Source organism: Propithecus coquereli, unplaced genomic scaffold, assembly GCF_000956105.1.
Source record: "Propithecus coquereli isolate 6110/MARCELLA unplaced genomic scaffold, Pcoq_1.0 Scaffold232, whole genome shotgun sequence".
NCBI classification, from domain to species: domain Eukaryota; kingdom Metazoa; phylum Chordata; class Mammalia; order Primates; family Indriidae; genus Propithecus; species Propithecus coquereli.
The window spans coordinates 3176727-3188432 of NW_012147864.1; the positions used below are offsets into that span (position 1 = coordinate 3176727).

General features: G+C 61.9%; 2 protein-coding genes across 4 annotated transcripts in view; one reads left to right on the forward strand and one right to left on the reverse strand.

The window, feature by feature from the left end:
* Nucleotides 1–251, forward strand: part of HCN2 (hyperpolarization activated cyclic nucleotide gated potassium channel 2) — a gene marked incomplete at its 5' end in the record, with an annotated part of 20836 nt that extends 20585 nt beyond the window's left edge. The window contains one exon of the mRNA XM_012645354.1: nucleotides 1–251. Within this exon, the coding sequence (XP_012500808.1) occupies nucleotides 1–251 (251 nt within the window).
* Nucleotides 252–992: 741 nt separating this feature from the next.
* POLRMT (polymerase (RNA) mitochondrial (DNA directed)) overlaps nucleotides 993–11706 on the reverse strand; it is a 14316-nt gene continuing 3602 nt past the window's right edge. For 2 of the 3 annotated variants that reach the window (XM_012645467.1, XM_012645465.1), the window contains exons 4-21: nucleotides 8365–8495; nucleotides 8064–8250; nucleotides 6634–6780; nucleotides 6192–6356; nucleotides 5943–6113; nucleotides 5512–5736; nucleotides 4542–5330; nucleotides 4037–4159; nucleotides 3500–3622; nucleotides 3110–3289; nucleotides 2798–2884; nucleotides 2604–2717; nucleotides 2480–2532; nucleotides 2306–2404; nucleotides 1534–1606; nucleotides 1335–1426; nucleotides 1180–1256; nucleotides 993–1097 (exon numbers count right to left, since the gene is read on the reverse strand). In XM_012645467.1, the coding sequence (XP_012500921.1) occupies nucleotides 1048–1097; nucleotides 1180–1256; nucleotides 1335–1426; nucleotides 1534–1606; nucleotides 2306–2404; nucleotides 2480–2532; nucleotides 2604–2717; nucleotides 2798–2884; nucleotides 3110–3289; nucleotides 3500–3622; nucleotides 4037–4159; nucleotides 4542–5330; nucleotides 5512–5736; nucleotides 5943–6113; nucleotides 6192–6356; nucleotides 6634–6780; nucleotides 8064–8250; nucleotides 8365–8495 (2886 nt within the window). In that variant the 3' untranslated portion in view covers nucleotides 993–1047. Of the gene's footprint in view, nucleotides 1098–1179; nucleotides 1257–1334; nucleotides 1427–1533; nucleotides 1883–2305; nucleotides 2405–2479; nucleotides 2533–2603; nucleotides 2718–2797; nucleotides 2885–3109; nucleotides 3290–3499; nucleotides 3623–4036; nucleotides 4160–4541; nucleotides 5331–5511; nucleotides 5737–5942; nucleotides 6114–6191; nucleotides 6357–6633; nucleotides 6781–8063; nucleotides 8251–8364; nucleotides 8496–11706 lie in introns of those variants that run through there. The other variant, XM_012645466.1, reaches the window with a different exon arrangement.

The following is an 11706-nucleotide window of genomic DNA, read 5'->3' on the forward strand; positions in this document are numbered from 1 at the left end:
CGCTGCCCGCGCGCCGCCTGAGCCGCGCGTCACGCCCGCTGTCCGCCTCGCAGCCCTCGCTGCCTCACGGGGCGCCGGGCCCCGCAGCCTCGGCGCGCCCGGCCAGCAGCTCCACGCCGCGCCTGGGGCCCGCGCCCGCCGCCCGGGTCGCCGCGCCCAGCCCGGACCGCAGGGACTCAGCCTCGCCCGGCGCAGCCGGCGGCCTCGACCCGCTGGACTCCGCGCGCTCGCGCCTCTCGTCCAACTTGTGACCCTCGCCGCGCCGCCCCGCGGGCCCGGGCTGGCCGGGGGCGGGCCGTCATCCAGACCAAAGCCATGCCATTGCGCGCTGCCCCGGCGCCCGCCCGCCCCAGAAGCCATAGAGGAGACGTAGGTAGTTGTAGTCGGACGGGCGGGCCGGGCTGGCGGGGCAGCCCCCTCCGCGCCCCCGGCCGTCCCCCCTCACCGCCCTGCGCCCACCCCCATCGCCCCTGCCCCCGGCGGCGGCCTCGCGTGCGTGCGAGGGGCTCTCTTCACCTCGGTGCCTCAGTTCCCCCAACTGTAAGGCGGGGACGGGGCGGCCCGTGGCCAGGAGGAGATGGCTGTGCAGTCCCGCCCGCCCCCACCCTCGTAGGTGGCTCGCCGTCTGATGAGGATTGTTTTTTAAGTGCAATACTTGGCCTGCCGGCTTCCCGCTGCCCCCATCGCGCTCACGCAATAACCGGCCCGGCCCCGTCCCCACGTGCCCCGCGGTGCCCTCCCCGGAGCGGGCACGCCCGGCTGTCAGCACCGCACCAGGGCCCGGGCGTGGGGCGAGGCCGGGGGTCCCGCCGTCGTGATGAATGTACTGACGAGCCGAGGCAGCAGCGCCCCCACCGCGGCCCCCATGCCCCATTAACCCCCACACCCCCATTCCGCGCAATAAACGACAGCATTGGCGCCCAGCCTGCCGCGTCTGATTGCTTGGGGCCGGCCCCAGGCGGCAGGGCGCGCGCCCTCCCGAAGGCAGCAGCTCCCGTGGGTGGCGACTGAACTTTATTTACACTATGGTACAAGGCGCCCGGGACGTCAGCTGAAGAAGTAGGTAGAGCGCTTCACCTGCTCCAGGTCGAAGTTCCCTGCGGAGGGAGCAGAGGGCGGTGGGCGGGAGCAGGGTCGGGCAGGGAGGCCCGCCCCCCGGCGCAAGCGGCCCGCCCCTACCTGTCTCAGGCAGGGACTGCAGCGTCTCCATCAGCTTGGCCATCTGTGCTCGCTGGGCCACACTCCGGGGCTGGAAGCTAAAGGCGGGTGGGGGTGAGGCCGGACAGGGACAAGAAGGGGGCGACCGGATACGCTGGCGGTGGAGGGGCTCTCACCTGGGACTGGAGCAGAAGCGCTTCACCAGGAACGCAGACAGGTCCTGCAGGATGGGCTGGCTGTGCAGACGCACGAACTGCTCACGGCACACCTGGGGGGGCATCCCAGGTCAGGCGGGGCCTGGCGCCACACCCCCCACACCCCGGTGCGGCCCACTGGTGAGTGGACACACTCAGGTCACCACAGGGCCAGGGGCACCTGGTTCATGATGGCAATGTCAGCCGCGTGGGTCCAGAAGCAGTCGTGGACGGAGACGAAGGTGAGGCCCTTCCTGCAGCAGAGGAGCGCGGTGAGGAGGGGCCCCTCCCCCTGGGGCTCAGACCCACTCGGCGTCCGGGGACGCCCACCCTCCCGCGAGCCTCTCCATCACACCAGCTGCCCCCTGGCAAGCCTGGGCCTGGCCTCTGCGCAGCTGTTCCTGGAGCCTTTGCCCCACATCCCGCCAGGTGCCAAAGGTGTCCAGCTCCTCCAGGCCGTGGATGCACGGCCCCTCCAGACCTCGTCCTGGGCTGCGTCTGCCTTGAACCCTGTCCAGCCCGGCTGTCACCTGCACAGCAGCGATTTCCCCGCAGGACGTCCACACCCCTGCCCCTCTGGCTCCCCCACCCAGATCTTCCCCACCCTCCACACGGCCTACGGATCCCGCCAGGACGAAGTCCAGGTGCCTCGGAGCCGACCTTTTCTTGCTGTGCCACACCTGGAAGGGGCAGAGCCCACACCCTGCTCTCCCCACGTGGCCACAGGGACCCTGTTATGTGGGAACTTCAAGGGCCACCTTCACCCCTGCCCAACGCTCACGCCCCGTTGCCTCAGGGCCCTTGCACAGGCTGTTCCTCCTCTGGGCACCAGGCCGAAGACATGGCCAGAGTCCTCATCTCCCCCAGACCCCACTCCATCCCTCTGGACACCATCCCGGGGACCTGCGTGGGCCTGGCACACAGGAATCAGGCTAACAGAGCAGGGTCCCCACCTGTAGCAGTGCAGGGCCGTGAGCATCATGTGCGAGGAGTCCAGCGAGTGGATGAAGTTGGGTGGGAACCCGTTCTTCTGCTTCTTTATGTTGGGCTTCCTGGGGGATGGGGAGGGGTTGAGGGCCCAGCACACACCCCACCCCGGCCCCCGCCCAGCCCGGGCCCCCACTCACTGGCTGCTGTCCTTGGCTTTGCTGCAGGTGATGCTCTGAATCCCTCCTCTGATCTGCAGGCGGGGCAGAGGCTGTGAGTCCCGCACCAGGCCCGACCTGCTGAGGGGGCTGGGGGTCCACGTACCGTGAACTTGGCTTCCTGGTGGTAGGGCTGGATGACCGGGATGCCCAGTGGCGTGACCCACTCCACCGCTGAGCCCGTGTGAGAGATGAGGCGGGCGCTCTCAGTCAGCCAGTGCTGTGGGCGGGGGACAGCTCAGACCAGGGCCGCGGGCGCACCTGCCGCCCTCCTCAGGGAGCCGTGGGGGGATGGCTCACCTGGATGGCCCGGGTGCTTGAGAACATCTCCTGCAGGCTGTTGAACACCTGGCGCACCAGGTAGTGGGAGGCCTCCCACAAGAAGTCCTGGGGAGGGCAGGTGGTGGGCCGGGCAGGGGGTTGGCAGGGGGCCCACGCGGACCGCCACCCCCACGGGGCGGCCCAGTCACAACCCCTGAGGCACAGGGTCCTGGGGGTGGATGAGAGCAGGGGAGCTGACCCGCGGGCGGCTGGCAGGAGACGAGCCCCAGGCCAAGGGCAGCCAGTGGTCGGGGGTGAAATCAGATTTCCCGATGCCACAGGCCCGCCTACCTGGGGGAAGTCGCTGAGCTCCCTGAGGCGCCTCTCGATCTGCAGGCGCCCACCATAGCGGGTGACTCCATACACCACGGTCATCACGGTCTGCTTGACCACCTTGCGGCTGACGAAGCCCTCTAGCGCCTGCGCCACGCGTAGCCCCTGCTCTGCGTCCTGCCTGCGGAACGCCTCCACCTGTGCCGGCGGCGCGAGTCAGGCAGCTGGGGGACCGCCCGGCCCCTGACGTCTCCCCAGGGAGCCCCCATCACACCCCATGGGACAGGCCGAGGACGGGGTCACTGTGGGGTCACCGTGGGGCTGTGGCACTGACTTAAGGGCCCATGTCCCTGCTGTACCCGAGACCCTGGGTGGACAGCAGGGTAGGGAGGGGCCCGCAGAGCCCACCTGCGCGGCCACCCCGCTGTACACATCTTGTGGCAGGTCCGAGGGCATCAGGTTGACAGAGGCGGCGCCCACGCTGTCACGGCCCAGGGCAGCATAGTGCTGCAGACCGTTACAGGAGCCGTCCTGGGTGGCAGGGGGGACACAGTGGGGGTGAGGCATCCACAAGCTACGACACCACGGCTCTGTGCTTCCCCAGGGCTCTGCGCATGCCGTGAGCTCTCGGGCCCCCACCACAGAAGGGAAAGGGCTCAGAGAGACGGGTGTGGTAGCCCCCAAGTGACCCCCAAGCTGAGCCGTCCCTAGAGCCACACACCCCAAAGCCCAGGGGCAGTGGGGCAGCTGCCCCTGGACCCTGCACCCTGCCGGCAGGGAGGGGAGGACATGCCTGCACAAGGCCACACAGCAAAGCCATTGGGACCCACTGTGGCTGTCCCTGAAAGTTGCCCAGGTTTCAAGATGCAACGTCAGACTGCAAACCTTGGGACCTGGGATACCGTAAACCCAACCCTGACTGTCAGGGCCCCACCCATGGCTCACCTGGTGAACAGGGAGGTGGGAGACATAGGTGGCGGGGTCGGGGGTGCGCACGGCCCTAGCGATCTCCACGCAGCAGGCCAGGGCTTGCCAGGGCTCATCCGCTTCCATCCACCACTTGCGGCCCTGTGGAGGGCAGTCGGGTGGCACCAGGTGAGGCCAGGGGTTCTCTAGCCCCAGGGCACATGGGGACACAGGGAGGACACACGCACAAGTGCTGGGGCAGACAGGACCCAACTTGGCAGGATATAGGAGGGGTGCCCTGGACAGGAGTGTGGAACAGCCACAGGGAAGGGGAGGCTGTGGACAGAGGTCGGAGTTGCCGTGGACTGGGGTAGGAAGCAAGACCAGGGGAAAAGCGCTCGCGGGCAGCTTGTCCTGAGGCTCTGAGGGAAGAGGGAGGACAGAGGACAGAGTCTGAGAGGCCTGTGGGGCAGCAGGAGCCAGAGGCCAGCAGCGGGAGCCACGGACAGTGGGCGGGGCTGCGTGGCCGTGGCTGGGGCCCTACCGCCATGGGCTGGTCCGCGGAGTCCAGGATGTCCTCCATCACCTCGTTGGCGAAGGCGAGACGTGCCCGCAGCGAGGCGTGCTTCTTGAGCCCCGTGAGGTTGACCAGGTGGATCTTGAGCCAGTCGAGGCCGTGGGGTCCGAGCGGGCGGCCCTCTGCAAACTCCAGCAGGGCCCGCGCCAGGTCGCTGCCCAGGTGGTTGAAGTGCGGCGGGCAGGGGTAGGTGCGGCCGCGGAAGTCCATGTTGTGGGGCAGCCAGAAGATGCGGTGCCGCAGGTGCTGGGCCAGCGAGAGGCGGTACAGGGCGTCCATGCGCAGGCTGTGCATCTCGCGGGCAACCTTGAGGCAGCGGGCCATCTCCCGCCGCAGCTCAGCCTTTCGGGCAGGTGGGGTGTCCCGCGGCAGGCGGCCCTCCGGTGGCTGGGGTGCCTCGGAGGGCGGGGGTGGCACGCCCAGGCGGGAGCAGCCCTTGTCCCTGAAGAGCTCCAGCACCAGGTCCAGCACGTGCCCGTTGACGCGCCAGGCGCAGTTGCCCAGCTGAGTGAGTGTGTCCAGGGCGCCGTGCAGCTCGGCAGGCGGGCAGCGCTCCAGCAGCTGCTGGTGCTGCGTCGTGCCCTCGACCGCGCGCATCAGCTTGGTGGGGCTTAGCAGGAAGGCGCCGGAGTGCGGGGAGGTCCAAGGCCGGGGCGGGCACAGCATGGGCACGTCCACCGTCTCGAAGGTCAGCATGGGCTCCGCCGCGGTCGCCAGCAGCTGCACGAAGGCCGGGTGCGGCTTCAGGATGCCGATCTAGACGTGCAGGCAGACAGGCGGTCAGGGCCTGCCCCAGGGGCTCTGTTCCGAGTAATCGGAGGCAGGGCCAACCGGCAAGGACCCACTGCAGCGAGGCACAGCATTGCCACCCACTTGGGGCGACCCCAGGACTCAGCCCGGGGGCCCCGCACCACCTAGAACCCCCAGCCACTCCCACCTGGCGGAAGCTGCGGAAGGAGTACACGTGGTAGAGCACAGGGATGAGCCCGCAGGAGCCTGGGGGCGCGGCCGGGCTGCGCGGCATCTGCACAGCCTGCACCAGCAGCTCCGCCAGCTGCCTGCCCAGCTGCAGCAGCACCGGCACCGGCCAGGGCTTCTCCTGCGGCGCTTCCGGCAGCCCCAGCGCCTCCCAGTACTGCCGTGGCAGGTGGGGCTCGGCCACCTGCAGGGAAGGGTCAGTCAGGAGGGCTTCAGCGCTGGATGTCCCCACCTCGCCCAGCTGGTTGGGCAACTGTGGCCCCCGTTCTACAAATGGGACAGGCTGGGATGGAGGGGGGCACCCACTGCGCTGCGTGGCCCCATGGCTGGGGCCTCAGTTTCCGCACCGGGAAACCCACCTGGCTCCCCAGCCCCGCGGCTGGCGCTCACCTGGGTGTCGGAGGCCAGCAGGCGCAGATACTGCGTGTACCGCCGCTCCAGCGCCTGCACCTGGTTGTTGAGCTGCTGCTTCTGCACCATGTGCCGGCTGAAGGTCCGCCGGCCCAGCTCCTGGGCCACGGAGATGAAGGATTTGCCCTGGGCGGGCAGCGCCTGCAGGGTCTGGGGAAGGCAGCTGTGAGCCCACCACCCACCACCCCCCGATCCCCCCACTCAGTGCCCACGGGAAGCCAGACCCACCTGCGTGAGCAGCCGCACAAACTCATGCTCGCTGAGCAGGCACAGGAAGGGGTAGAGCGTGGGGCGGCCCTCGTGCGCCTGGCGGGCCAGGCTGGCCTTGGTCTCCTGCAGCGCTCGGTGCAGTGCCGCCTCCCACTGAACTCGCAGGTTCGTCAGGGTCTTCCGCTGCAGGGGGGAGGGAGGGGGCAGGACGTGGGCGTGGTCACCATGGCAGCAGCCGTAGGACCCGAGCCCACAGGCCCCAGGAGTCCTGTCCCAGTGGCATCACCCTGCAGAGACCCTGTGGGGCCCTCGGTGTGTTTGAGGAGGCTGAGACCCACCCTCAGGGCCCCACCAGTCCCTCCTGAGCCCCGGCCTGGCAAGACCCCAGGACCCTGACCCCTGCCACACACCCAGACCAGGGGACGGCCCATTCCGCGCGGCGCAGGTCTGAGCCCCTCACCGCATGCATGGTCTCCTTGGTCAGCACAGCCTTCTCCACGGACTCCACGCAGACACTGGCGGTCAGCTCCATGTGGAGCTGTTGCTGGAAGAAGCCCTGCAGGGTCTTCAGGGGCAGGTGCAGCTTCGGGTAGGACACGGGGCCATCCTGGGGGAAGAGCTGGGTGGTGAGGGCCCGGGCGTCTGACCGAGGGAGGCCTGTGACCTGTGCCCTCTGCCCGGCACCTACCCGGCACGTCCACCTGCCCTGCCCAGGAGCCCCTGCAAGTCTCCTGAGAGTTACCCTCCTCCATCGCTGACAACGCAGAGAGCAGTGGCACAGTGTGTGAAGCAGGTGCCACTGGTGACAGGGACAAGGGGTGCCCATCTGGGAGGGGGACTGGGCAGGGCAGGGCGGCGGCCGGCAGAGCCCAGCAGACAGTTCATCGCGTCCCTGGATGTTTGCTGTTTTATTCTCAAATTTGGAATCATGTGAACGTGTGACCAGGCCAAAAATAGACAACAGATAAATTAAAAATAGCAACTAAACCGAACGCTTTGAGAACTGAAAGCACACGTCCGCACAAAAACTTACACACAAACGTTCACAGCATCATTCAGAGAAGCTGAAAGGTAGAAACAGCTCAAACGCCCATCGATGGACGAATGGACAGTGCGGTCCACCCACACGTGGAATGTCACTCAGCTATGAAAGGGACGAGGCTCTGACACAGGCCACAGCGTGGATGGACCTTGAGGACGTCGTGCTCAGTGAGAGACGCCAGACACAGAAGGTCACACAGTGTGAGACTCCATTTGTGTGAAACGTCCAGAACAGGCAGAGCCACAGAGACGGGACGTGGATTCGTGGTCGCCAGGGCTGGGGAGTGACTGCTGATAGGGATGGGGTTTCTTTTTGGGGTGATGAGAATGTTTCAAGAACAGATGGTAGTGGTGGTGGTTGCACAACTCTCAATATGCTAAAAACACTGAATTGCACTCTCTACAAGGGTGAATTTTGTGGCAGGTGAATTACATCTAAGTAAAAGACAAACCCAAGGCATCTGCCAGGTGGCTCCGCCCGCCCCTCACACTCCCCTCCTGCCCTCGGGGGCGGGGGAGGTCACGGCCCCCAGCCTGGTTCTGGCAGCAGCTGAGTCCCAACACCAGTCTTAGGCCATGTCAGGGCCATCCCTGCAGTGCCCTGGGGCCCTGTCCCCTCCAATCCTCTGATGGCCTCATCCTCCTGGCACCTGTCACCCCCAGGCCAAGGCCCTCCCACGCCCTGCAGGGCAGGGCACTTCCAGCTCCACTGTTCCATCTTCTCGGAGCAGGAAGGGAGGGTTCAGAGCTTGTGTGACAGCCAGCAGGTGCCGAGCCGAGGCTCCTGGGACAAGCACAGCACCGGTAAAGGGCAGAGACACCTGCCCGTTGGTGCCAGGCCCCACTCACCTTGGCGTAGACCTCCCTGAGCAGCGTCGAGGTGTTGACCTGGGGCGGGGGCCGCAGCCGTGGCCTGAAGGTTGGCCGAGCCTTGACTATGGCCCTCAGGAGCGCGGCCCGCTCCTCCTCAGACAGGGGCACGACTGTGAAGAGGTCCTGTAGCTGCAGCCTGTCCCGGGCCATCTGCTTGAGACACCTGCGGAGCAGCCCCAGACTCAGCCCCCACATAGCCCACCCTGAGGACACCTCCTCGGGTCCTCCGAGGGTCCCAGCCCACAGCCCAGGCCGGGGGCCACCCAACACCACCTACCTTTGGATGGTCCTGGCATCCTGGTCGAGCCGTCCCATGCACTGGAGGGCGGCCGCGTAGGACAGCAGGTCCGGGGTGAAGCCAGCGTCTTTCACCATGATGAACACGTATACCAGCTCCTTGAAGGAGCCCTGGGGGAGCAAGCTGAGGTGAGGGTCTGGGGCCACCCTGGCCTCCCTATGCCCTCCGCTCCCTCGAGATCCCTTCTCTGCAGCCAGTGGCTCGGGAAGGGGAGCGGGAAATGGCATCACCAGCTGTGAGTAGCCAGCCGGACGGACACAGACTGGTCCACCTGTTCCTGTGCACAGGCTCAACCTGCAGAGAAGGCCAGGGCTGGGACGGGGGCTTGTCAATATTTTGAAATTTTTTTATTTTGTGGATATAAACATGTGCTTTTGGGTGCTGCTAAAAATCGACCCCTCTTCAGGTCAGCCAATTTTGTCAACCTTTTCATAGGACCGACTTGGTTTTGTTGATTTTGTTTCTCTCTTCTCTGTTTCAATCTTTATTACTTTCTTTTGTCTGCTTGCTTTGGGTTTAATGAGAGCTTCTCTTTCCAGTTTCCTGAGGTGAAAGATTATGTATTGGATTTGACATGTTCACCTTTCTTGATGTGGCCATTACAGCTATAAATTTTTCTCTGAGCACTGCTTTAGCTGCATTCCAGAACTTCTGGTAGGTGGTGTTTTCATTTTGATGCATCTCCAAGTATTTTTTAATTTCCCTTGCAATTTTTTTTTTGACCCAGTGGCTGCTTAAGAGTGCTCATCTCTGGCCGGGCGCGGTGGCTCACGCCTGTAATCCTAGCTCTCTGGGAGGCCAAGGCGGGCGGATTGTTTGAGCTCAGGAGTTCGAAACCAGCCTGAACAAGAGCGAGACCCCGTCTCTACTAAAATTAGAAAGAAATTAATTGGACAACTAAAAATATATAGAAAAAATTAGCCAGGCATGGTGGCACATGCCTGTAATCCCAGCTACTCGGGAGGCTGAGGCAGGAGGATCGCTTAAGCCCAGGAGTTTGAGGTTGCTGTGAGCTAGGATGACGCCACAGCACTCTAGCCCGGGCAACACAGTGAGACTCTGTCTCAAAAAAAAAAAAAAAAGAGTGCTGGTCTGTAGCCTAAGCGAGACTGAGACCCCACCTCTACTAAAAAAAGAAAAAAACTGAGCCAGGTGCAGTGGCGCACACCTGTAGTCTCAGCTACCTGGGAGGCTGAGGCAGGAGGATCACTTGAGCCCAGGAGTTGGAGGCTGCAGTGTGCTGATGATGCCACGCACTCTAGCCTGGGTGACAGAGTGAGACTCTGTCTCAAAAATAAATAAATAAATAAAAAAGAGTGCTGGTCTGTTACTGTAATAGACCCTTCAAAGGGAAGAAAAATTCCCCAACATCCTCTCACCCTATGGTCCACCAGCCCTAATTTGAGAAAGGCTGTCCCATGAGGTGACCATAGTGCCAGAGACCTGGGTTTAGGGTAGTTGTCTGAATGACCTCAGCTGGGCTGACCAGTAGTCACTAGCCCCGCAGAGTCGTTTAATTTAAATTTAAATGCTCAGTTCTCCCATCACACCAGCCTCATTCCAAGTGCTCACAGGCGCACCTGGCTGGTGCCAGAGACCGAACGTTTCCAACATCGCAGAATGTTCTATGGAAGGGGCTAGTCAGAATATGTGTCTACCCTACCCACCTTATGTATTTGCTTTTTTAAGTAATATCAGCAATAAAATGAAAACACATTCTAAAACGTCATATGCTTTCTCAGCCCCTCTCCTAAACACGTCCATGAAGTTTGCAAAGCCCTAAATTAGGTCTCCCCCTCCTCCCAAGAATCTAGCAATCTCCCTATTTTACAGATGGGAAAACTGGGGCTCAGGGAGGTGACCGGCTGTGACCACACAGGGAGCCAGTGGCAGAGATAGACTCAGACTCACATCCGGCTGCCAAGCCCCACCCCACGTGTCAGCCACCAAAAACAACAATTCCTTAAGAAGCAAATAGTGCCTGTGAAGAGCACGCGATTCAGCACAGTATGCAAGGTGGGTTCACCAGTGTCCCCCTGAAATTCACGTTCACTGGCAACCATGGAACGTAGTCTCATTTGGAAACGCATGTCAGCTAAGGTGGGATCTTGCTGGATGAGGTGGGCTCTACTCCATGACCGGTGTCCTCATACGAAGGGAGGACCCCCAGATGTGCAGGGAAGACGCCATGTGAAGATGGAGGCAGAAATCGAAGGGACGCGTGCACAAGCCCAGGGACCACGAGGAGTGCCCGCCACCCCACAAGCTGGAGGGGCACGAAGGACTCTCCCTGGAGCCTTTGGAGGGAACAGGCGCTGCCCACACCTTGATTTCACATTTCTGGGCCCCAAAACTGAAAGTGAATAGTTTCTGTTTTTCTAAGCTACCAAGGTTTTTGGTTTTTTTTTGTAAAAATAGAATCACTACCAAGTTTTTGACACTCTGTTAGAGCCCCATGAAACCCACACAAGGGGTGATCGCAAAAACCTCCGGTGATAACAGGCTCTTCACTGAGGGAATTTAGAGGCTTTGTGACCTGGGATGGGAAAAAACACAGCTCTATGCTCAGCGTTCCTGGACTACAGTGCACGCCCAGCAACGATGAACACAAGGAACAAACTACCTTATGTTAAGGGTCGTTAACTACATACTTAGAATTTACAGGAGTTACTAGAGCTGCTCCCGGACCTTGTTGTTTTATGCATTAATAAAGCAGCACATAAAATCCTCTGTTGGGAATTGATGTTAATATTTTGATAACTACATTTTAATAATCAGCTTTCTTTGTTTACCTAAGTATTAAACCAGTTTCTACTGCTGTTTCTCAAATTAGAGCTTCAGGATCATGGGGTGAGAGAATGTTGAGGATTTTTTCTCCCTTGGAAGGGTATGTAAACAACATTCTCCTGAACAACCACTGGGTCAAAGAAGAATTTGCAAGGGAAATTAGAAAATACTCTAGATGAACAAAACTGCAAAGACGTGCATGGGATGCAACTAAAGCAGTGTTCAGAGGGAAACTCATAGCCATAAACACTATATTAACAAAGAAGGATCTTGAAACAATAGCCCAACCTTCCACCTTGGGGAACTAGAAAAAGAAGTACAAACTAGACCTAAAGCACTGAAGTCATCTTCCTGAGGAGAGATCTGTAGGCTGCCTTAGAAACCAAAAGTACCCCTTGCCCAGACAGCTTCAGAAGCCCTGTTGAGAAAGACCAGAAGGAAATGTACTAAAACGTTAGCAGAGGCCGGGCGTGGTGGCTTAATCCTAGCACTCTGGCAGGCCAAGGCGGGTGGATCGCTCAAGGTCAGGAGTTC